This window comes from Aythya fuligula, chromosome 14 (genome assembly GCF_009819795.1).
Source record: "Aythya fuligula isolate bAytFul2 chromosome 14, bAytFul2.pri, whole genome shotgun sequence".
Lineage (NCBI taxonomy): Eukaryota > Metazoa > Chordata > Aves > Anseriformes > Anatidae > Aythya > Aythya fuligula.
The window spans coordinates 4,725,617-4,749,450 of record NC_045572.1 but is presented as its reverse complement, the minus strand read 5'-3'; the positions used below and the strand labels follow the sequence as shown (position 1 = coordinate 4,749,450).

Below are 23,834 nucleotides of genomic sequence, written 5' to 3'. Positions count from 1 at the left end.
AAGGACAAATTGCTATAAGCTATATATATATATACATATATATATATATATAAGCCCTTTCTCTGGAGATCCCAACACATTTTTTCAGAGCTGATGTTCGCATGTGCAGAATATAAGCATCACTGAGACTTCCCCAGCACTTGATTTAAGTACTTAAAATCCCCATAATCCCTGTGAATCCCTCAGTGTTGTGTAAAGTTGCACCCACAGAATGCGCATTTTTGCCAACACAGGGTAAATACTGCATTAAGAAAAAATGTATATGAGAGTATTCATTTCGTATTGTATTCATATTGTATAAGGAAGTATTAATTTCATAATGCAGTTCTCTATTAATACACTGTGTTTTGCCTTTCCAGAGCCAGTAGATATCAATGTTGTGTCCAAGTGTAACCCCTGCCTCTCCAATCCGTGTAAGAACAATGGGACATGCAACAATGATCCAGTGGAGTTTTATCAATGCACTTGCCCTTTTGGCTTCAAGGTACGCCTACAAATGAACTACATGAAAAGCAATAAAGTATTCTCCATCCCTTCTATTTTCTTAATTGTTATACCATGAGAAGTCAATTTTACAGGCAACCGAGCTCAACAGATCATTTCCTTAAGCAGATTGTATGCGACTGTGCTCTACTTTCAACTGTGCTCTACTGCAAAATTTTATCCTATGTAATAGGATATGACTATACAGATGCGTCCTGAGCAATCTGCTCTAGTTGACCCTGCTTTGAGGAGGGGGGCTGGACTAGACAATTTTCAGAGGTTGCCTCCAACCTTGCGTGTTCTCTGATTCTGTGATACATAGACATAGACATCTATATGAAATGGCGAGTTGATTTTATCTTCATTTTCATTTCTTCTGCCAACATCGAGATAACCGTTTCATGGGCTGCCATGCCAAAGGAAAGGCAGTTCAGATGAAAATCAAGTACTTGTCTCATCTACTGTCACAGAATGTGCTACCTGCTAGCTTTCATCCATCTCACATAGACTGATTAGCAAAAAGGTGATAATTGATAACCACTAGCTCAGCTGTCTCTGACTTCTGAGTACTGTCTGTGTAGTGATCTGAAAATGTGAAATTCTGTAGATGCTAAGTGTTATGAGCATGCAATGGCAGTTTCTAGATAACAGATTTAAAAATTGGAAAATTGTGTCATTGAGTAATGTTATTTCTTCATTAGTGATGTATAAATCCCTTGATAAACATTGCATCATTAGAGCTTAAGGCTACCAAGACTTTTTTTCAGAGTTGATATAACTGGAAACCTAGCTCCGTAGTCAGTAGCTGAGGGATCAAATATAAGTAATAAATGAGGCATATGATCTGTTCACAGGCTGGCGGAGAGGATGTTAGGACCAAAGAAGTAGGTTGCATCTTTTAAATTGTGGTTTTATTTGCCTCATTGGGTATTTCTTACAGAGTCTTGGTCAGTTAAAGCAGATGCTTATAAAACAGAGTAATGAGAGCTATAGACAAAAAAAAGTCATAGCCAGACATACATGTAGGACGTAAGCACAAATATCCATGTCTTACATTCCAAGTAGGATTTACGAATTAGTTGGAGAAGATGATATCACCATTTCCCTTCTGTATTTACCTGGGGTACATCCTAGATGGTAAGAGAGTAATCATGGTGGATCCCTGAAAGACTGGAAGAGGAAAGATGTGAAGCTCATTGCTGTTTCACCCTTGTGCCCCCTTACCTAGTACTCAGGAATAATACAGGAATAATCTCTGTTCTCTTAAATCATTTAAAATCACTTAAAAAAATCATTGGAAATTTCCTCTCATTATAAATCCTTCTACCTATTGATATATCAACCTGAAACTTCCAGGATGTTAAAAGACCACATTGTCAAAAATTCATTCTACTGAAACTAGCTACTTGGTGACAACTGATTTGTAACAAGGGAAGCTCTGTCTATTTATCTCCTTAGGTTAATAGACTAATGGTCATTTTAATTTGATATTTAACATAATCTAGATTGAATTTTTCATATGGGCTTGGGTGACTGTTAGGATAACCTCAAAAATAAAAGCTTTCTGAACTAGCAGGAAAATACTAGGTATCTTTGTATGCCCTTCTCTGTAAAGCATGCTTGCTGGAACAGGGAACAGATATCCAGGTTATATTCAGAGTAGAAATACGGCAGTTATTGAGCTTATCTTTCTTTTCCTTTTTTTTTTTTTTTTTTTACAATATACATATATCAGATGCATTTATACTATTAGAAGACATGTTTACAAATAATCAAGAATAATCCTCTAGTTAGATTATGCTTTTGAATATATGTTAGACCTTAGTGTGCATCTTTTTACTTAGAAAGGCTTTGATAAACTCTTGAACTGACTCAGTTTAAATATCTCATAGGGCATCCAGACTTTCTGCTCTCTCACAAACTTTCTTAGGTAACATCCAGTGAATACAAAACCCAAAACCACTTGTGTGCTTCTAAGCACCAAGATGTCATCCAAGCATGGCAAAGAGCAAACAGACCCAGGCATAGCACTTAAAGCAGAGTTTAAAAATACTGACTGGATAACAGTATGGGGAGAATTGGGGGAAATTTAATAAGAAAAAAAGAACTCTGTGTCTTTACCACAGGTTTTTGAGTAAAAATGAAATTTGACAGGTCCAAATACAAACCATATGAAAGGAGCACTCTATCTACCACGCAGTTCTCCACCAGAGATTCATGCTAATTCAATAACAATACCTTGCTTCCTTCTCACCAGCCAGCAGCAAACAACTCTATCCATCTGGAAGCTATTTCCCAGACCTTGATAAATTGCCCTAAATCTGCCCTCTCAGCATTTGTTTTTCCTTGTTTGATGTAGATTTTTTTTAAATCCTGTGTAGAGGAGTGTATAAATAATGTGAAAAACCCGCCTTTTTTTTTTTTTTTTCTCGCCCAAATGTAAGCTCATTCAAATGAGATAAAGTCTTTATAATGTTCCCTGGAAAGGGATATACAGTTACTGACCATTCTCTGGGGTTCCTATTGCTCAGCCTTCAGAAAAAAAAAAACAGTAGGCCAGCTAGCAGAAAGCTGCTTAAGTGACCAGTTGCCAGACCGGTGCTTGATGGAATCAGGAACTTCAACCATAACCATGATAGCAGAAGTGTATAATCTTATTTTTTATTATTGCATTGAAGATGGTCCAATCTCTTATTTTTTTGTGATCACAAAAATATTTTTCCTATTGAATGCATACTTACTGGGCTTTTGGCACTGTGTAATGCTTCCTATGATGGATTTGAGTAAACTGATGGGCCACCTGAGCTGAAAGGCCAGTGGGCCAGGTGGTTGTGTATGATGACAGCAGAAATAATAGTTTGCTCACTTATGAGTGGGGATGGCTAGGTCCTGATAGCTTATCCTTGCTGCAGCTCTTTCCTTAAGATGAGTGTTGAATATGTTTGCTATAGGTAAGTCATGGTGGAAGCAGTTCTTTTGGGGTTCTCCTTTGGGGACAAAGCCCCAAAGACGCTGGGAGATGGTGTGAGAGTGCCACCTAAGGCAGCTGGAAAGCAGTGACACCAAGAGCTCCAGGGTGCCACCAACGCTGGCAAGAAATGTCTGGTAATGTTATGAAACTTGTGTTTTCATATAAAACACAGACATAGGTGTAATTATCCTGCAATTCTTTTTCTTCTCCATAGCATTCTTTGAAAGATTATTTAAATAATATGTGTGGCTTAGATAGTGCCGTATGATTACAAGTAGAGAAATGAAGCTTTCTTCTGGTTTGAATGCTGCTGGCCACCTGCACCGTGAGTCTGTACGTGCACAGCTGGTGGCTGCTGAATAGATAACGGAACGGTACTGTGCTAATTCATTTATCCAACAGTGTGTGTAGTCCTATTGATACTGTTAAATCAAGTCTGTGGGTGTCAGAATTCAATGGAGCAATCAAACTTGCAATCGATAAGCCATTGAGAAAGGATTTACTTGAATAGCTACAGGAAAAACTAAAGTGAGTGAAAGAAATGCTGTATTTTGCCACTGCTCTATTCAGAAAATGTCCTTTGGGGAATACTTATTTTTTTTGCTGATTTTTGTGTATTTCATACTCTTCTCCTTAAAACTGAGGCAACAGGAAACGAAAGAGAATTATTTTCATTCTCCAAAATACAGTTGTTTGGAGAACTAGGGAAAGAGAGTTAAAAATACATCCATGTTCAGTCTGAAATGAAAGAGCATTGCCAGCCTGGAACAGGAAATACATTACCTGCCCAGGCATTGCCACAGCCTCTTTGGCTGTTCAGGAGCCTGAGCTGTTGGGGTGCAGATAAGTTTGTCATCTCTGGGTTCGGGTATTACCAACAGCTGTCTGAAATGGAAAGTGATGATGAGTAGAATCAATATTGCACATGGTCTACACTTCAGGCAACACGTGCTGATGTGTCTGTGGTGGAGTTGCTCTGTAAATTTTATCCAGTTCCCCTCACTTCCCTCTTGAGTTCAGCCAGTGTCCTGACTTTTCTAGGAGCACTACAGTATCCTGAGGGTTCAAGCAATTTCACCAGTCATCCAGAATAACAAATACAATTGGAAAAATCATGGGGAAAGCTCTTGGGCTTTGGAGATACGGTATGCTTTGCAGCCAGGCTCTTGTGGTGGGAGGCATTATAGTGAAGCCAGAAGGATACTCAGTGAGAAAGCTGGCTCCAAACTTCTGCTAGGAATTTGGCTGTTCTTCACCCCTACCCCCTGTGCCAGGTTTTTGTCCCTGGAAGCAGGGTTAGAAACAGAGAATCTCAGAGCAGAAGAGTGTCTGTGGGATATAGGAGATTCGTGTCTATCACGTGTTGTACACGGGTACGACTAATGTGCCTGCAGATGGATGTAGCCAAGCAGAAGCTGGGAGTGCTCAGCACAGGCTTGACAGTCAGGATACATCCGTACAGACCCCATGCCATTAGATGGACTCAGTGCTGCACTGACTGTATCATTCACTCATGAGGGTGCACCAGGCCCTGCATTTGCTTGGAGCATGGGCAAACAAAATTTGTTGCACCTGCATTTTACCCTGTTGATGTAATTCTGTAGTATTACATGAATAATCTGTTGGAGCCCTAGAATAATGGTTGTTTTAGGAATATTAACATAGAACAGGTTTTAAAATGTAGGTATCACAGTGTTTGCTCATGTACAGCTATTCTGGACAGCTCTGAGGCTGAGGCCATGCAAGTGTTTTCCAGTGGGCCAGTTTCTGTTATGCTGATTTGGGAGGGGTTATAAGAGTTTAACCAAGTGTAGGGTTTGGCTACTGATGCCTGCCAGCTGTAGGAGAGTCCATGTTGGCTTTAGTTTGTTAGGCTAATCCTGTTTGGAAATGCAACTCCTTGCTTTTGTTTCTTTGGATCTGTTAACATACGCATATAAGTCCCTGAATACATCACTCACTGCACTGATAAAACCATGAGTTGCAATTGCAGAAGGAGGAAAAATTGGAAGGCACTCATAAGCCAGCCTGCCCTCATCCACGTGGGACAGGAGAGCAAACATCTCTGCCTTCACATGTTACACAGTCCCGGTCTCTCTCCTTTCCCAGTGTCAGGGTTGGGAAGACAGCGGAATGTGAGCGCAATGCCAAGTTTTCACATGAAGAAATCAGTGCAGCAAAATGCTGCTTGTGTGAGGTGATTTTGCCTTGAACTCTCACTGTGATAATTTCTGTTGGAGCATGTGTTTATGTAAGCTGGGGTGTTTTAGTTTGTGTTTGTTTGTTCTAACTGTACTTAAAATACTTATTAATGAGTGTTAAAGAAGCATTTTTCATTCGTAGTAAAATAATGCAGAAAGCCCTTAGGGATGCGAGGCAATGGGTGGCCATGTAAAATGAGTAGACCTGTATTTATGTATGGATTTTTAGGGCAAAGACCAGTGTCAGCAGTGGGTGGTTATAATTTCATATAATGTTCCTAGTGTAAAAGAAAACAGCAGAAATCACAGTATTTTCCTGTGTGCTTGTCCCTTAAAACTTACCATGCACCAGTCAGATTTGTGTTTCGTTCTTTTTGCCCATTCTATTATGGTGGGTTTAAACAAAATGGAGATTTACATCCAGAAGAGCATAAAAATGAAAGGCTTAAGGAGGGATTACTGCCACAGTTGCTGGCTGAAGGTGGTGAAGCATGCATACACCCACCGCAAGCCCTGTAAAAAACATAGTAATGTATTGTGGCATGCCCTAATGAGGGCTCTTAATAATAAAGCCAGTTCTGAAGAAGTATTTCCATTTTGCTAGGGTAGCAAGAAAGCAGATGTTGAGCAGCTTCAGGCATTTGCTATGTTTGTTCAGAGCTGCATCAGGAGGAACTATGCAGCAAGGTTAAGGTGAATAGTGAGCCATACCCACTGGTGGGCGCCACCATCTTCATTCTCTTGTTAGGGTGGATCATTCCTCCCATTTTTATTTTTATTTTTATTTTATATTTTTATTTATTTATTTATTTATTTTACTTCTGTTTTTCTGGTCTAGTGTGAAATGCCGTAAGAGACAAGGCTTCCAATCATTCTTTTCCCAGGGTACGAGAGAAGTTTTTATTGGCTTTTAGTCTGAATTTCAGGCTCTTGTTCTTATGTTTGCCTGGTCCTATTACACTTAATAATAATTTCTCTTCCTCTGTGGTTTATCTGTCTTTCAGGTGATTACTGGTTGCTGTAACTCTGCTTAATCAAGCTCTCTTTAACCAGCTCTTAATTTTCAGCATCCCACAATTTCCACATAATTGAATCAGTTGAAGTAGTTGATCACAGCTGAAAATCCTTATTGTTAAGATTTTCTAGTGATTGTCTGTCATCTGTTATCCTTGAGGCTTTCTTGGCACTGACTGTACTAAGGATATGGCCTTTGGGTTTCTTTGGTTGTCTGAGAACATGAACAGAGGTTGTCCTGGGAGGTTGGTTGACTTATTTTCCCCCCTTCTTTGGGGATGATGGAATAGGAGAAGTTGCTGTAAGCAGGCTAAGCTGAAAAGTCATTTTATAACGTAAGAGTAAACTCTCTCCTATTAATAGAAACAATAGATGAGCTACAGAATGAGTAGATCACTGTGTATGTGCACGTACACTGCTGGTAAAGTACCAAAGCTGTCTGCTCTCGGCTGCTTCTGGTGTCAGGCTCCAACACAGCTGGTGCAGGGCAGGTGCTGTCCTCCACAGCCCCCTGGGGATCTCTTCCTTGTACTTCTGAAAGCCTCTGAAATAAATGTAGTGCCCTTGTTCATTATCATGGTGGGCATGTTTGATTTCTGTAGTAGTCTGAGAAATAATTGTGCTTGTTTGTTTGTGTCAGAAAACAAAGCTGCCTTCCCTGTGTTACCTGTCACAGTTCAATCCCCTATCAAATTAGGCTTGGCTTATTCCAGAAAGGATTGCTGGTATCTCTGAATGGGCAAGCCCTGTACAGGAAGCTTCACACAGCTTCCCCAAGCAAAACAGATTACAAAGGCATTTTTGTTGATACAGCATATATTTCAGTAAGAGACCTCTTAACAGTACAGAGCTGTCCCACGCCAAAACTCTGCATCTTTAACAGACAGCGATGTGCCAGCAAAGGCTTATTCTGAGAGATTCTTTCAGCATCTTTAACTCTATTTCAGAAATGTAATGTGTGCTTTGGAGAGGTTTTCTTATCACGTAAGCCCTGCTTTGTAGCAGCTATTATTAGGTCTTGCATGTGATGTGTCCCTCCTTTCTCATGCAGACTGTTCAATTACTTAAGTGTTAAGAATAGATACATTGCCTGAAGTAATAAGTTTAAAATACAGTTACTGTATTTGCTTTAATTTCCTATTTCTTATTATTAGGAATTGTGATTTCTGTACCAACGTCCAGTCTTTATAACTCTCTCTGCAATGTTCATGTTAATAAAGAGTCACCAGCTTTTGATAGCCTGAGGGGGAAGATTTTGTTGTCATTGCAGCATGTATTTTAAAAGAAATAGGCCCCTTAGTGTTTGGAGGGTACTGAAAACATTGTTCTTGTTCATGAGCATTGGCTGAATTAGAGACTAAATATAAAACATTCAATGTTTTATATTTATCAAATATGTTTGATTGGATTTTATGTACAGGGCATGACCCTGGGCAAAATCAACTATTTTCAATGTCACTCATTTTCTTCTCCATCTCCCTGTGCATTCACACAGTGATCTGCATCAGCCAGTTGATCTAGTGTCCATGGAAACTTTAGAGCATGTGCCTCATCCAGTTTTAGACCTCTGGACTAAGTTCACTTATGTACAATGCAAATCAACTCAGTGATAGATCACTGACATATCTTTTGTCATCGATTAAAAGCCCAAAAGACCATTGAAAGTGTTCATGAACACCCAGTGTTTATGTAAGGAGAGGTTTAGAAGGACTATCAGAATTTACAGCATAATGAATATAATTGCAAAATAAACCTCTGATATCCATAGAGAATTAATTTTGTAGTCATCAGAGAAGAACCAGGGTTTTTAAAAAATAATATGATGAATCCTTGCACTTTGACTTTGACAGGCATATTCTTGATTACTAGCTACGGAGGTAATGGAAGGTATATTATACTCTGGAGGATCATAAATCTTTGTGATTTAAATAAAATGAGGCTTAAGAGAGCAGAGTTCTCCTAATTTGCTATAAATTGACAATTGTGATTTATTAACAAGGACAAGGAAGTCACTAAGAAGTGCTGCTGCCATGCCCAATTATTGTTTAATCAGGTGCCAGATGTAGCTAGACTGACACAGAAGACAACTAGCTATACAGTGCTGAAGATGATGGGATATAAATAACTCTTATCTGTGTTTTTACTTCAGACACTAATGCTGTGAAAGTTTTCAGAGACAGTTAAATCAGCCAAATGGTAGGAGGAGAGGTGCAGCAACAAAACCAATAACAGTTTATCTTCTTTCATAATCCAACATCAATGCCATTTAGCAAATAGTATTTCTCACAATGTTCGTGAGCAGTAGGTGGATTTTCTTGTTCTGCTTCTGTGTCAAAGTATAAGTACAGCTGTATAAAAGCAAAGTTGCCTAAGTAAATTCATATTTATTTTAAATCTTTTTTTTTTTTTTTTTCCAAAACCAGAAATGGATTAAATGAATTATTTTTTCAAGTTAAATTAATTGGCTTGTAAGCAGCAGTCATCAGAAGGTGCTCTTTTATTACCCTGTTGGGACAGATGACAGATGAAAGAGAAATAGTTAATTCATAACCTAACCACTGAGTATCCTCACCTAGAGGCATCCAAGGCGTGGATGTCTGTAGCAAGGTGTGTGTTCAGAAGAGGGAGTCACGACCTCTTTGCAAACAACAGATGATCAAAACCTTTCTGCTTCCACCTGGCAATCTAAAAGCAGTCTGATCCAAAATTACTGTGATATTATCCTTGCCTTGCCAAATAATTTGTATATATGCCTAAGCAGATGGATCTAGCATACACCCTGCCAGCTCTTGTAGTTGTTTGACCTTGCCAATGAGCGTCATCTGCATCTTTTCCAGATTGAGGCTTAGCCATTGCATCCATGGCTAGAAAGAGCATAAATAAGGAAACAGTACCACCTGTATCTACTGAAGAGCTTTAGACTACTGTGTACCAGTTGTAAGCAGTCTACTTATATCTTTGTATCAGTGCAATCAATTAGGAAATCGGTTTCAAATGGTTTCATTGGTAAAATGACGGTAGGCTGATTCCCAGTAATATATTTCTTAGTCCTTCCTGTAAGAGATTTTAGATTAATTTTTATTTTTTAAAGTTAGCTTAATCCTTCACTCAGTTTGCAGCATCTCTAATTATTTGATATCTAAGTATTCCCTTCACAGAGCTGAGTAGCTTTGTTTGCAACGATTGCTGAGGTGTCCAAGTCCTTCATGCTGCATTTAGCATAAGATGACACGTTAGCATTCATAACTTGCTTTATGATTTGTAGTACACTTAAAACTTTTCCTTTTAAAAATCTTGACGTATTAAATACTGAGTTTCTTTACAATGAAAGGCTCTGAAATACACAATCATGAACAGAACTTAATGAGAGAATTTTTCCTATGAAGCTCGTAGCAGGGTGTATTTGCTGTGTAGCTGAATTCATGGCATCATGTTTCCTTGGTTAATTACACAATTCATTCTGTTTCTCCTTTGCATTTATAGTTTGTCAATATATTTATTACAGGGAAACCTCTGAGTACTTAGTCTTATTTCCTAGCTTAATTTTCTAGTGGAATTGAGATTTACAAGATCGAACTTTGTGTAAAACATCTCTTTCCCTTCCTGCCCTGGGAATATTTCAGTTTACTGTCCAATTCTGACCATTTATGACAGGGGGATAAAGGTCTCAAATGGAGAAAGAAGATGCTGTTAAAAATACCACTAGGTAAAAGACAGTAACATCAGTTTATACCTTATATAGCTGAATGCCATAACTTGAGGAAAACCTTGGATCATAGTTCTCACTTTCCTAAGCACAAAAGAAGCAAAATTCATGTCAAAAAGCCATTGAGGATTTTAAACTGAATTGTATTATTTCTGTGTATTCTTTTGTTTCTGGATGTTTTTCCCCCTCTCCTCTCACCCCATCTTTTCTCATTCTTTTATATAAAGCACCAGGAATCATGACTTGTTTACACACCACATTTAGCTCCTTACTCTGCTTATTAGACCTTTGTAGGTCTGAATGTATGAACAAATCCCACTGGCACATGCAGATATAGTTTTAACACTCAAGCAATCAGTCTAAGTCAATAAATTGTTTAATAAAACACTTCTAAAGCTCTGTGGAAGCAGAATGAAGCTACATCTGTGTTTGTAAGAGTTTCTTAATTTCACAATATTAGGATTTTAAAAATGTAAAGCTGGCAGATACTTTAAGCTTGAATAGCATTCCTGAGTGCAGTCATAGAACACACTGTACATGTGTTTATCTTTCTGTGAATTTTCTTTCATGCATCTCATGAAGTACATTTACTTGGTCTTTTCCCTTTAATTAATGGTTGTTTATTATCTTCTCTCCAGGACACTAATAAGACTAGTATATTAATGTTGGGTGTGGATGCATTACTTCCACTATTAGGAATGTCAAGGACTAGGTTTGCAATACAGTATCTTTGTAGCCGGTAACTTTTTTCTGATTTTCCTAAAATATTTAGCTGTATTTAGAGCATGGTAATTAAGTTGTTTATGAAAATTTCCTACTTCTTAATTTAAAATTTCTATCAGCTTTATTTGTCTTGGTCTCGTATTTTTACTAAACACATGAACACTACCATCTGTTCTCTGCATATATTATCTAAATAAAATTTATTATGAACACATTACATATAGTTAACAACTTAAATAAACGTTAGTGTTTTTTTCTTCTATAGTTCATTTTCCAGCATGATTTAAAACCCTGAAGTCATTGAACAAGGCTGTAATCAGCTGGAAGGTCTTCCTGTTTGCAGACCACTGAAGTTAGAGAGATTTCTGCTGTTTGCAGGTGTCTCCATCAGTGGCTGCCTTGTGTTCGTGCAGCAGCCAGCGGTGAGAGCTTTCTGTTCCAGGTTGCTGCCTTGTGGCTGTGGTATGCTCCATGCTGCCATCTCTTAGCTGTGCCTGCAGCTGCTAGAAACCAGGGAAGGATCACAATAAAGTGAACGCAGGTCAGCTCTCTGCCATGTGATCCTGAATGCAATCTCCACAGACAATGTTGTTATTTGTGAAAATTAATTTAAAAAAAGAAAAATTGTGTTGGCTGAAATAGTATCAAAGCAAATGAGCTCTTTTTAATCACATTATTCTTTGTTCTTCCTGCTGAGGTCCATAATAGTTTTTGTTGCTTGTTCTTGTGTGTTTTGCTAATTATGATGTCATGTTTTCCAGTGCTGGGTACTTGTAAAGGCCAGCATTTGGCACAGCAGTAGTGAGCAACAGCTTGTATACACACTAGTGCCCGGTGTGGTTAACTGCTGTTAAGTATAAAGGAAGAACTGACACTTTCCAAGCATGGTGGACAGTTTCTGTTCTCATTCACTGAAAATCTGGAGTTGGATTAGCTCAGCTAAAATCTGGACCAGTTGAGGTACTTCAAATTTAAAGAGTCAGCTGGAATCTGAACTTATAAGTCTCCTGATTAGTTGCAGAAATTCTGTGTTTCAACACCTAATCCTTTCCTCTTCTCCAGAAAATGAGAGAAATTATATAAACATATTTTGGATCTGATGCTTTCTTATCAGACTAAAGAAAAATTTATTACAGCTTAATAGAAATAAAATATTGCACACAGAGGGACCTTCATGCTCTTTCTGTGAATTGCTGAGACAGTCATGTTTTCTTGCCTGTCCTTGAAACGAAGTCTGCACCTCTTCTGATTCAGACTTCATTAAAAGGCTCTTTAGTCTTGAAGCAAATATACAATATTCTCCTTTGTAAGAATAGTTCTTTCTGGGGAATGCAATTCAAAGAGTTTTTCCCAATCCATGGATAAATTAATTTTACTGATGTTTGACAGCAATTCCATTTTTCCAGTAAGAATAGTCTTTCTGTAAATTGAGACTAGAAAATTGCATTATTCATTTGAAAGATGTTTCTAGAATGTCTTTAGGCTTTTCTGGGTAGTGGCATTCTTATACGGGAATAAAATGGCCTTGCTTTGCTATAGATTTATTAGTAGCAATATTTTCTGCAGCTTCTCTGGTCTCAGAATTCTTTGGTTTTCAGTCTTCTGTGCTAGAGAAATCGTACGTGTTGTATGGACTCTCCATGTGCTACTGATAATGTCAACTGAGAGAAGATAATCCCTAGAGAGGGAATATGTGGTGTTTGCCCATTTATTAAAATGAGTAAACTGAGTCAGAGAGACTCTGGTTTTCCTAAAGCCACATAGCAACTTAGTGTTGTAATTGTCTGATTCAGCAGCACGTACCCTTTGGTTTCCATGGTGCCTGAGGCCCAAGAAGCCAATAATTCAGCCACATTCAGCAAAGAAATGAAAGCTAAGTCTAAGTCATGAGCAATTGCATGTGCCAGTGAGAGACTGAAAATGTCTTGCTCTCATTTGAACATTTATCTTTATTAAATTTTTACAAGAACATTCAAAATAATCTGAATAATTAGCATAGAAGTAATGGGACTGTTTATAGTGTTCAACTGTGATAAAAACTTTCAGGAAAAAAAATGCTGTGGTTTCTGCTTTGTATCTTGCTCTGCTTGGCTTCGGAGAATTTTATATGCTAATGCTACAGGGATGAGGAGTTTGTATGAAATAGAAGTAACTGATGTTAGTGAAGTATCTATAAAATGGTTGTTCTTCAGGGACACGGGAAAAGTACTTGTGATCTGAGAAATATAAGAGGTGGCATCTTCCAGCTCCGCTAGGATAACGTGCTAGGCACACAGGTTTCACAACACAGATGGATAAAGCCCAGGCAGCGTTGCAGAAGGGTAGCGGCAGATTAGAGTTAATGCTGTGTAACTTGCGTCTGCAAAGTGCTGCAGACCGCATGGTGCCAAAATAAAACCTGCATGAGCTTCCCTCGGCAGTTTCCCAATTCTTCCCAGAGACATTAGGGGGCTCAGGATTTCAAGTGGAGAAGCACGGGCTGTTTGGCAAATGCAGTGTGGATGAAACACAAACTGTCTCTGCCAGGTCTTGGGTGAGGACCTTGCATGCTGTCTGCACTGCTGTGCTGGGGGAATGAACTCACAGTGAGCCAGGTATTTCTGTTGTTGTTTGGAAATGTTTCCCTTCTTGTTGAACCAGGGAAAAAGGATGTCCGTGTTGCCTTGTATTTGCACAAATCTAAAAATACAAAGCTTCTGCCTCTCTCTGGGGAGTGCTGGGAGGCAGTGGTGGCTGCCACAGCCTCAGGAAATAGCATTTCTTCTCCTATTTCTGTAACAAAGCTCCTCTGCTGTATTGGATGAACGTATAATTACTGTGTGTCTCAGTTTTTCTCACAGTACGATGGCACTATGTCCTGTCCAACAAAATACTGGAGACTTTGGTAGTATCTGGGGGACTGAAATGTATGATGTGAAGGTGAGAGCCTAGCATCATGAGTGGGCAGACCTGGTCAAATGAACTCTGTAGGAAGATCCCACGTACAGGCTGCTGAGGGCTGGTGGTGTTTCTGTTGTTGTTGCATTTGATAAGGCTTATTGAGACTGCACCAATTTCAAGATGAGCACTCCAGAGACAAATTAAGAGTGCTTCTATTATTTATACAGTACTAAAAGTATGCACGGAGCTTGAGCAGTCGCAGAACCAGCACAGTCCTCTTCCTACTGGCTTGCCACCTCTGGGCTGGGCGTGTCATCAGAAATGGGGACACCTGTGAAGAGCTGAGCAAGAATTTCTTCTGTTCAATGTAGGATGTAAGCGAGAAGTGGCCAGTGTTGAACCATTTGAACGACGTGACCAGCCTATTTGTTCTACAAAAGAAGTAAGCAAGATTTCTCAAACAGATATGCAGCCATTGACAAATTGAGCAAATTTATCCTAGTGTGGTTTTCATGAGAGATCTATTTCCTGATAATGCACAAAATCAAGTACTTTTGGTTCAGGGACTTTTGAAACAAGCTAAAGAACATTTTCCTTGTTGAGAGCCAAGTAAGCCTTTCAAGTAACTTTGACATAAAAGCATGAGAAAAGCCATGCAAGGTCTGTAGTGCATTTACCACAGCACTCCTTCTGTACTGCAGGCAGCAAGTGTTTACTTTTAAAGGAAAGGATGCAAGCCTGGTCAGCACTCCTCTCTGGTTCTCCCAGCACCCACCATCATCCAGTTAGGAATGCTGATGTCTGCCTTTTGCCTTTCATATCTGTCTTGACTCTGTTGTCCATGAATTTGCCTAATGGCTCCTAAACTATCTGACTATCTGACATAAACTATCAGTCACTGTTCCTCTTCTGCTAAGGGAAATGATGAGTAACAAATTCTGCATTTACCACCTCCATGATTTTGTAAACACCAATTATAGCACTCCCCCCCCACCTTAGCTCCCTTTTCTCCAGACTATTAAGTCTTAGTCTTTGTAATATATTCTTCTAAAGTAGTTGCTCCATCCTTTTCTATACCCCACTGTATAACCATCCTGAGACCTCACTGTACATGTAGCCATCCTGAGACAAGCTAATCACTGTCAGTTATCTGCCAAGTACAGTGTTAGGCTTCTCAAAGCCCATTCTTAATTCTAATGTAACGTATCTTAAGTGAGAGCAACAAAGCCTCAAAGCTAGATGGAAAAACAACTAACAGGTGATGCTCTCAGGTGCAGTATATAGCTGAAGCATCAAGATGCTCCATTTCCCCAACACAGCAATCTTAGAAAAATGAGGCTACGTAAATGTCTGTTGAGTGTTCCCCGCTCTGGTACATCACACCAGCTATCTAAAGTGTTGCAAAGCCAGTGGAGAAAGGAATGACTTCTGATGAGTGTTGTCAGCAAGGAGAGCTGGCAGAGGTAGGACAATGTTCAAAACTAATACACAAAGATTACCGCTGTTATGAATTGGTGTCATGGGCTGGAATCTGCCCTCTTTGTTTAGGGATTTCCAAATAGATGCACTTGTTATTCTTCTCAAGTACAATAATAATGTTTTTTAAACCAAAGCCAAAAATCCCATCAACTTTGACTGAATTAATGTTTCTCCTGAGATATTTTTCTCATCTTGATTGCAGTCATGTATCAGCTTTCCAGTAGATGAGCTGGCAGAAGGCCACTGCTAACAGGATCTTTGATAGGAAGAGTAAAGAAATCTCTTGAACTTGTTTTGATTGCACAGATCCCTTGACTACTGTCAGACTTTCAGTTGTCTTTATTCCACCTTACTGTGACAGTAACTGAAGGGAAAGAACAACCTCTTTAGTGCTTTTGCCAATTTTACAAATAGCTTTTTCTAATCAGTAGAATATAATGATCAGAGAAAGATGTCTATGCCTTGAAGAGTCAATAAAAAGTCAGTTGGTAACAGTGAAGGTTGTCCAAGCTAGTGAAGTTCAGTTGGAACTGATGTATATTTTAGGGTGATCTTTAAAAAGGAACTGATTGAAAGACGATATCAAACAGGATTCGGTGTGATCCATAGAGAAACTCAAACTCAGCTCCCAGGATAAAATGGATTTTCTCCTTTAAGTTTTGACAACGTCTAGTAATGAATATGGTGCATTGTTACTTTTTTTTTTTAACTGAGTACCTGGTAAATGCAGTTGAATGAGTGCTGACTCTGTGGTCTTGAGCTGACTGTGCATGGCCTTCTGCCTATCTTTGGTCATGATTCATTCTTTTCAGTGTAACTATCACTGGGGGTTAAAGTGTGCTAAAGTACCGATAAAACCAGCTGTTTCCTTAAAACAATAAAATGGGAGAGTTAACCAATATCTTGAAACTCAAATGACACCAAGATACCCACCCGTCCCATTGATTAGAATAATCGCCCTGTCCAAATTCTCACTTAAGTGATGAATGTATCTGCCATCAATAAAAAACATTAGGTGATGTGATGCTTCTGAAGACCATAGCCCTACTGTAAGTAGCCTCACAAATAGGGTGAGGGAGCTATAGGTATTGATTCAGATGGAATCTTACTAACCTTTCTTTCTTCTGAATTTTCCCAAACAGGGTCGGGACTGCAGTGTGCCCATTAATTCTTGCATTCAAAATCCATGTCAGAATGGAGGGACCTGCCACCTCACCGAGGCAAATAAGGATGGATTCAGGTAATAACACAAAGTTCATTTAAAATGAGATGATAAAATAAATGTTTCTACTTTACATTAACGAACTATAATTACTACTTTGTAAAAGCTGCTGTACATTACAATTCTATCTGCCAGACAAAAAATTTAATCTGGTTTCAGTGGTGACATATTGTTTCCTTTGAAACAGGCCTCCTTATTTTCTCATAATGGGACATGCTCTAAGAGCTATTTTGAGTGGTCTCCCTGATCTGCATTGTGTTATCTGTATGCTAATTTTCCTTGGGGCATTTCAAATGCACGCATACCCTTTTTTGTATTTGTAAAATAAGCATCTGTTGCTTGACAACCAGATGCAAAATGTTTTCATACTGAATCTTGTAGACAAACAGGCTTTAAAGAAACAATTAAAAAATGTGGAGAGATTGCCACATCTTTTTAGGCATAATGCTTGCAAAGAGAATAACCTTTACAGCTGGCTATTATGGGTTTCAGTTTTCCCACATAAGAAAGATGTAACATAGATGGGGAGACTCCAAGAGGAATTTAGATTTTTTTTCATGCAGCTGTTGGGAGATTAGTGCTCCTACAAGTCCTATTTTACAACTAAGAAAATACGAGTTCAAGGCTTTGGCCACTAGTTGTCATTAAAAAGTTGCTAGAAATTTTTTTAGAAAATCGTTCCTCAAATTTTCACTGATTAGGTCCTCAGAATTCATGCTATTTCTTGCACAAAATATGTGTAAGCGCACACCATGATGATGTTTCAGTTACACATATGAAAGCCTCACTTCTAAGAGCATGTCTGTATTAATCAGGCTGTCGCCGTGTATTCTCCTATATATAACTTCTCTCAGCAAAAGACAGAGGGAGAGACAGCGGGAGGGAGACCCACAAGTGCACAGTTTATAAATGGGATAAGAAGAGAGTCAAGACAGTACATTTTTGCAGTTCAGTTCCAGTTTGGTTTCAGCCGTGATTAGGATTATTCCAGCTGAGGTTGACTGTTAACCAGATCAGCAAACCCATATCATCTTATATCAGAAAATACAATTTCTTCAAAACAGAAAGAGCCAGGTGAAAATTTGGGTGACTGACAGGACTTCAGGTGCAGTCAGAGACTGCACTAACCCCATCCTCCTCCCCAGCCAAAGGCACAACACCTTTATATTTCCAGCAGAGCACTGTAGCTTCTTCTTGACTCCCCAAACCCTTCATCAGGGAATGAGGCACAGAATAGCTTCCCTCTTGCCCTGTGGGTGGGGGTGGGATGAATGGTGAAGAAGAAAAAGGGAGAAGTACCCCACAGCTTCTCTGTCTCTGGGCTTGCCAACCCTCAAGAAAATTCTCCCTCCTACTCCCCCCCCCCCACACATACACACTCTCCAGAAGCAGTTCCAGCACACGCTAGAAGCAGAAGCGAACTGATGATACTACAGTGGAAAAGTGTGCATTGATGGTGGTGAAAGGGACACTGCTGGGCTCTGTTACAAACAACAGCCCGAGGCTTTCCACCATACCACTGGAACACAAGACGTGGCCGCATGTTTCCATGAGGCCATCTGGAGCTCTGTTTGGGCAGCTGCAATGAGACCCAGAGCAGAGCAGTAGAGGATGTCCTCCGGGTACAGACATGTGCGTGGGTCACATTAGTGCATGGGGGTGGGATGCAGAGGTTCTGCAGACCGTAGCGCGTGCAAATGGTCATGGTCATGGCACTCTAGATTTTGGTGAGACCACCGCTCAGCACTGGTGATCTGATAGTCCTCTTCTTGATTCAGGTCATAACAAGCCCAGCAATTTTTGGAGTAAAAGTTCAGGTTTTGTTCAAGAGGTTTGTTCAATGTTCTATTGCTCTATAGTTCAGTTTCCCTTTATGTCACCCTCATGTAATACTGGTTAGATGGCTTTGGCCAGCTTGTACCAAAGCAAAACTGTATTGTATTATCTGTCACTCAGTACTCATTTTGCAAAACCTGGCTGACACTAAAAACGTGCTAGTAAAACATTTCATAATATCTGTAATACTGGAATAAAAGGCTTCAGTTTTTATTTTGGTTCAGGTTTTTATTCATCATTTTTTTTCTTCTTCCATGGTAGAAAGTTTTTTTAAAAAAATGCTTTGAATGAGCTGAAATAAAAGCTACTGTTGAATTTTTCTCGTGAAGTTCACATTTTCAGGGGCTTTACTTTGGTTCCAAATGGATGTAGTTTTTGAGATCCTTTACAAAACAGCAGGAGTGGTTATGTTGCTTAACAACGTTTGGGGCTTTTTAGGGAAGATTTCTGCTTTTATAGTTATTTATATAGCTTGGGTTGGTCTAATAAAATACCCATAAAACCATATCTCATCAAAATCTTTATTCATAAAATTGAATGTTCAGCTTATGCACTGCTCTAGTTCCTCACCGTGTTTCAATACAGACAGTCCACTAAGGCATCCTTGTCCCTCCCTGTTCTGCAGAACAGGAGTGTGAGGCTTTACCTTTTTTTAGAGAAGTGTGGAGTGGGGATGGAACAGTCCAGGAAGGGAAAAAAAAAAAAAAAAATATTTTTTTTTTTTTTTTTTTTTTTTTTATTGTGGGAAATCTCTTCTCCAGTGGATGGCAGCAGTCAGAGTTGCAAGAGTTGCATGCATGTAAGTTGTGCTCCTCAAGATGGGAAAACGTTGCATTAGATTATAAGCTGTGAGGAAGTAGATGTCAAAAACATTTTCATGAGAGGCCTCCTTAGATTTTTCTGTTGTGTGGCCTGTAAAAGAAATTATATCTTCTGTATATTCTCTTCTCAAGGGAAATATATTCATATACAAACTCTGCTGCCAAACTTGTCAAATCTTTACTCTTTTAAAAAAAGAAACTTAAGCCAAAACTCCCTGCATATGAAATGCCAGGCAGTTTAACTCTCAAGTTTCTGTAGCCTTAGACAAGAAAATTACCTTTTAAATAATGCTAAGGTGGTGATGTTCACCAGGCAAAGACAGGAAATTCATAGTTATGACTGAGATTCCAGCCTGACTTGCCTGCTGTGTCTGGTACCTGCGAGGGTTCGCAGCAGCAGGGGACTGAATCGCTCAGATTTGTTATAGCAGTAGGTCCTGGAGGGGCATTCTAAGGGCACAGGTTCAGCTGGAGTTCTTCAGTCTTTCTTTATTCTTGCAGGCTTTTTTTTTAATCTAAATTATTTTCACATACTCTCTTTATTTTTTCTTTTTTCTTTTTTTCTAGGGAGGGACATTTTCTGCATTACAGAATAGTTAAGTGTCACTGTGTGACTCAGAGGATTAGAAACATGAAGTTCTTCCTCCCGTTAAGTTCTAATCTAATCTGTGTCTGCTATGACAAAAGGTTGCCAAAAAAAGGTGCTTATTGAAACTGATAAAACGAGATGGTCAATCAGACATGTCTTGCTCATTTAGCATGCCTGTAAGTGAGACTTTGATGAAAGAGGCAGAGCTGTCAGCTCTGCTTCAGAGTTAGCCACAGGCAACCAGCTTATCTTTGATAGCCTACGGTGTTGGGAAACAGTTTGCACATTACTTTAACTTTTCCCCATATACAAAGATCTCCATTGTCCAGAGCATTTTCTTTAGTGTTTTCCACAAACTTTAAGTTCCTTCATAAATGAAAAACTCTGGACTCCCTACTGTTAATTCAGCCTAGTTTAAGGAGAAGTGTTGCACTTCCAGGCTTACAGACTACTCTGTTGGAATACAGATGTAGAAAGCTCCTCTACCAAGAAAAAGTAATATTCTTCAAAGAATTTATCATCAGTATTTAGAAGTTGTTTTTTGAAACATAATGTACTGTATGTATGCCTATTTTAATAAACAGATTTTTAACTGTTTCATTGCACTTTGAAAAAAAATGACTATAGTGAACTTACAAAATTGTTAGTACACTGCAGCTCCAAAAGTTTTCCCCCAAAATGTTGTAATTAAATTCTGTGTTCCATCCTATCTTCAAGAGAATAATGATGACTTTGAGCGTTATTTATTTATTTATAGGAAAGTACAACACTAATGCAAAATCCCTAAACAAGAATAAGGAATTGGACCTGTATTAGTTTAGATCACAGTGTCTTAGGAAATGGTTCTTTCCTGCATGGCTCCATTGTTTCTCAGGTCCAAATGAAAAGCTGTCTCTCGCTGCCTCACTATTTATTCAGAACACAGTTTTCATCATTGTCTCTGGAATTAATTTTCTCTCTCGGTCAGCTGGAACCCAAAAGTTTGATGACCTTCCAGTCACTCTGCAAACTTCATTTTTTTTCTAAGCTTTTTCTGGAGAAATACATACAAACAGTCCCAAACTGCAACTCTTTCAACATATGGTTCAATCCAGGTCCCACATTGTATGTTTTATCATTTAATTTCAGTCCTCATATTTGGCACATTTGAATGCAAATCAAAATAAAGAATTATACATAAGCAATAATTTAAAGACTCTCTATAATACATAGGGACCAGTAGCCAAATGTCATTAATTATGCTGACATTTCCTTCAGTATGGAATGTGTCCTAATACTGAGCAATTGTATGCTAACAATCCCACATGTATTATTACTAATGGTAACTCTACTGAGTTGAGTCATTACTGTGATAGTATTTAATAATGTCATTTTTAATTGCATACATGCAAGCTATCCCAGTCCTTTTGTGGAAGGAAAATGGTGTTATAGTCACATAAAAATAACCAGCACAAAGCCACTCTTGTTGCTTTTCTTTAAATGGAGAGAAAAAAATTGTGCTCCCAAACTGAGACCTTGGATGCCAAGATGCAGCCTGGAGCATATTTTTATGGCTGAGTTATAAGCCCCTGAAAATGGGGTTTTGTAATCGAAAAGGGTGACATGATGAATGTGCCACTGTATTTAATTAGATGTCTTTACCCCTTCCCCTACAGTCCTGTTCCCACAAAAGATGCTGTGCCAGCTCTTCTTTCATATCTGCTTCTTATAATCCTCAGCATCATTGCAGGGTCAGCAAGAGGAGATATTTTATTGGCAACAATGTGATAGAAATGGGAAAAGAAAATATTTCTTGATTTGTTGGGTCCTAAGTTGGACTGATTTGAGCCATTTGGTTTTGGGTATTCATGGTGAGGAGTTTCTAAGTCTCATGACCTGTGAATGATCACGGCAGAACTGAAGGAAGGCTGGCCTGTCCTCTACCCCTCTAGGAGGTCCTAATATTGTGGTTACTCAGGACACATTCCCTACTCTTTTTTTCTTCCTCTTTGTTATTCCCTTATTTTCTGAGGTTGCCCAGAATCCAGGCTCATCCTCAAAGCCCAACCTACCACCTTTCCGAAGGGCAATGAGCACTGTACCATCCCAACCCTTGGAGCCCCTGCACTCCACTCAGTCTGTGGCACTCAGCAGGAAGAGAAACATACGCCGTGCTGAGAGCAACCAGCACAACAGTGCTGCAGGTTTTCTTCACAGACTCTGAAGCTTCCTATTTCTCCAGGGCATTCCCCAACTCAGCTCCCTGGCACTCACATACAACAGAATAACCACTCCATGAGTACTCTGGCCATCTGAATTGAAAAAGTACATTGCAGTCATCTCTGCATTGGAAATTCTCCTGCTTTCAGGAAGCAGTGGCTGGCAATTAGTGTGACTGCTCTGGTGCTTTCTGTTTTTCATCCTCATCAATCAGCAGTGTTTTACATTTATTCAGTTCCTTTTCTGCCACCAGAACTCACATGGGAACGGAAATGAACAGCTCAGTAAATGTGTAGTTTGGACTGGGACTTGAAACAACCCTTCCCTTCTGCATACATGCTTTCTGTGACTCGCGAACAGCAATACTGACACTTCAAATATCATTGCTGGCTTCTTGGAAGCCACTGAAATGACTGAAGCACTTAACACATGTTTTTAGACTCTCTTTTAGGAAACCATGGCCACCACCTATCCACCACTTACAGTTAGTTTAAAATATAAAGGTTCTCTTGGCAAACCCAACTTTTAGATCTAGAAAAGAAACTGAGATTGAAAAAAAAAAATAAAGTCATTTGTCAGCCACTTAGCTTCTTATGCTCCCTCCAGGGACCGTACATCACAGTTTTGTGAGATAAAATATTTACTGCAATTATTCTTCAATAATGTCCACATCCTCACAGAACCGTTACTAGCTCTGCTATTGTTTGTTTGTGTTTAGCTTTAGTTAAATCATCTAGACATCATCAGCTCTTCTACAAATAGACATTGGAGGAGCTGTGGAAGTACTGAAACCTCATCGTACTCATAAAAGCAACCATTCCCAAACATTTCTTGTTTGGACAAGTGACAAAGTGGTAATGAGAAGAAAATGTTCATGTCTGTAAATTTAGTTCAAGCTGTTGTTCTTTCAAGAGAGCAAGCCATCTGAAAGCTGCCAAGTTGCCCTACGATTATGCAGTCCTCAATAAGCAAGTATGCACGTATTTGCAAAATCATTAGCAGAGGAGCCAAGGACTTGAATATTCTGATGAGTGTTCACTCTCCTGCCCTGAGGCTGTTTCCTTCAGTTCTAGGGTTATCAACAAAGAAAGCAAAGGGCAACACAACAAAAGGTGTCTACAGCTGATGCTTTTATATCTCATGTAAATAATTGCATGACCTCATGAACCATCAGATTGCATCCTTCACCAAACACGTAGTGTTAAAGTGCTTCACAGTGGACATGATTTTGGCTCCAGCAACTCTCTTGTATATCTTTTAATTTCAGTTTTATACCCAAAACCTCCCACCTCTTCAAATCCATGCTAACTTGTATTATGTTTTGTCTTTCTCCAAAGCTGTTCGTGTGCCCTTGGGTATGAGGGAGAGAGGTGTGAAATAAACCCAGATGACTGTGAAGATAATGACTGCGAGAATAACTCTACATGTGTGGATGGGATCAACAACTATGTCTGTCTGTGCCCTCCTAATTACACAGGTAAGGTGTGCAATTAAAGAACAGGAATCTGTGAGGAGTCTCTGTAGTGCCTGAGAGGAAATGTCCAAATACATGTTTATTTTGTCCATAAGTGCATAATTAACCAAAAAAGGTAGTCCCATTTTCAAGTAACGTGGATGTCCAACTGGTGAGTTACTGGAGAGATGTCAGTTCTGCCAATATTGCAATACACTTGTAGTCACAAACACAACCACTATTCTGAGACAAAATTT

At 39.2% G+C, this 23,834-nt stretch overlaps 1 protein-coding gene across 2 annotated transcripts in view; it reads left to right on the top strand.

Moving 5' to 3' along the window:
- SLIT3 (slit guidance ligand 3) overlaps nt 1–23,834 on the top strand; it is a 516,877-nt gene that overhangs the window by 441,587 nt on the left and 51,456 nt on the right. For both annotated transcript variants that reach the window (XM_032196646.1, XM_032196647.1), the window contains exons 27-29: nt 360–484; nt 16,600–16,697; nt 23,462–23,601. In XM_032196646.1, the coding sequence (XP_032052537.1) occupies nt 360–484; nt 16,600–16,697; nt 23,462–23,601 (363 nt within the window). The remainder of the gene's footprint in view (nt 1–359; nt 485–16,599; nt 16,698–23,461; nt 23,602–23,834) is intronic.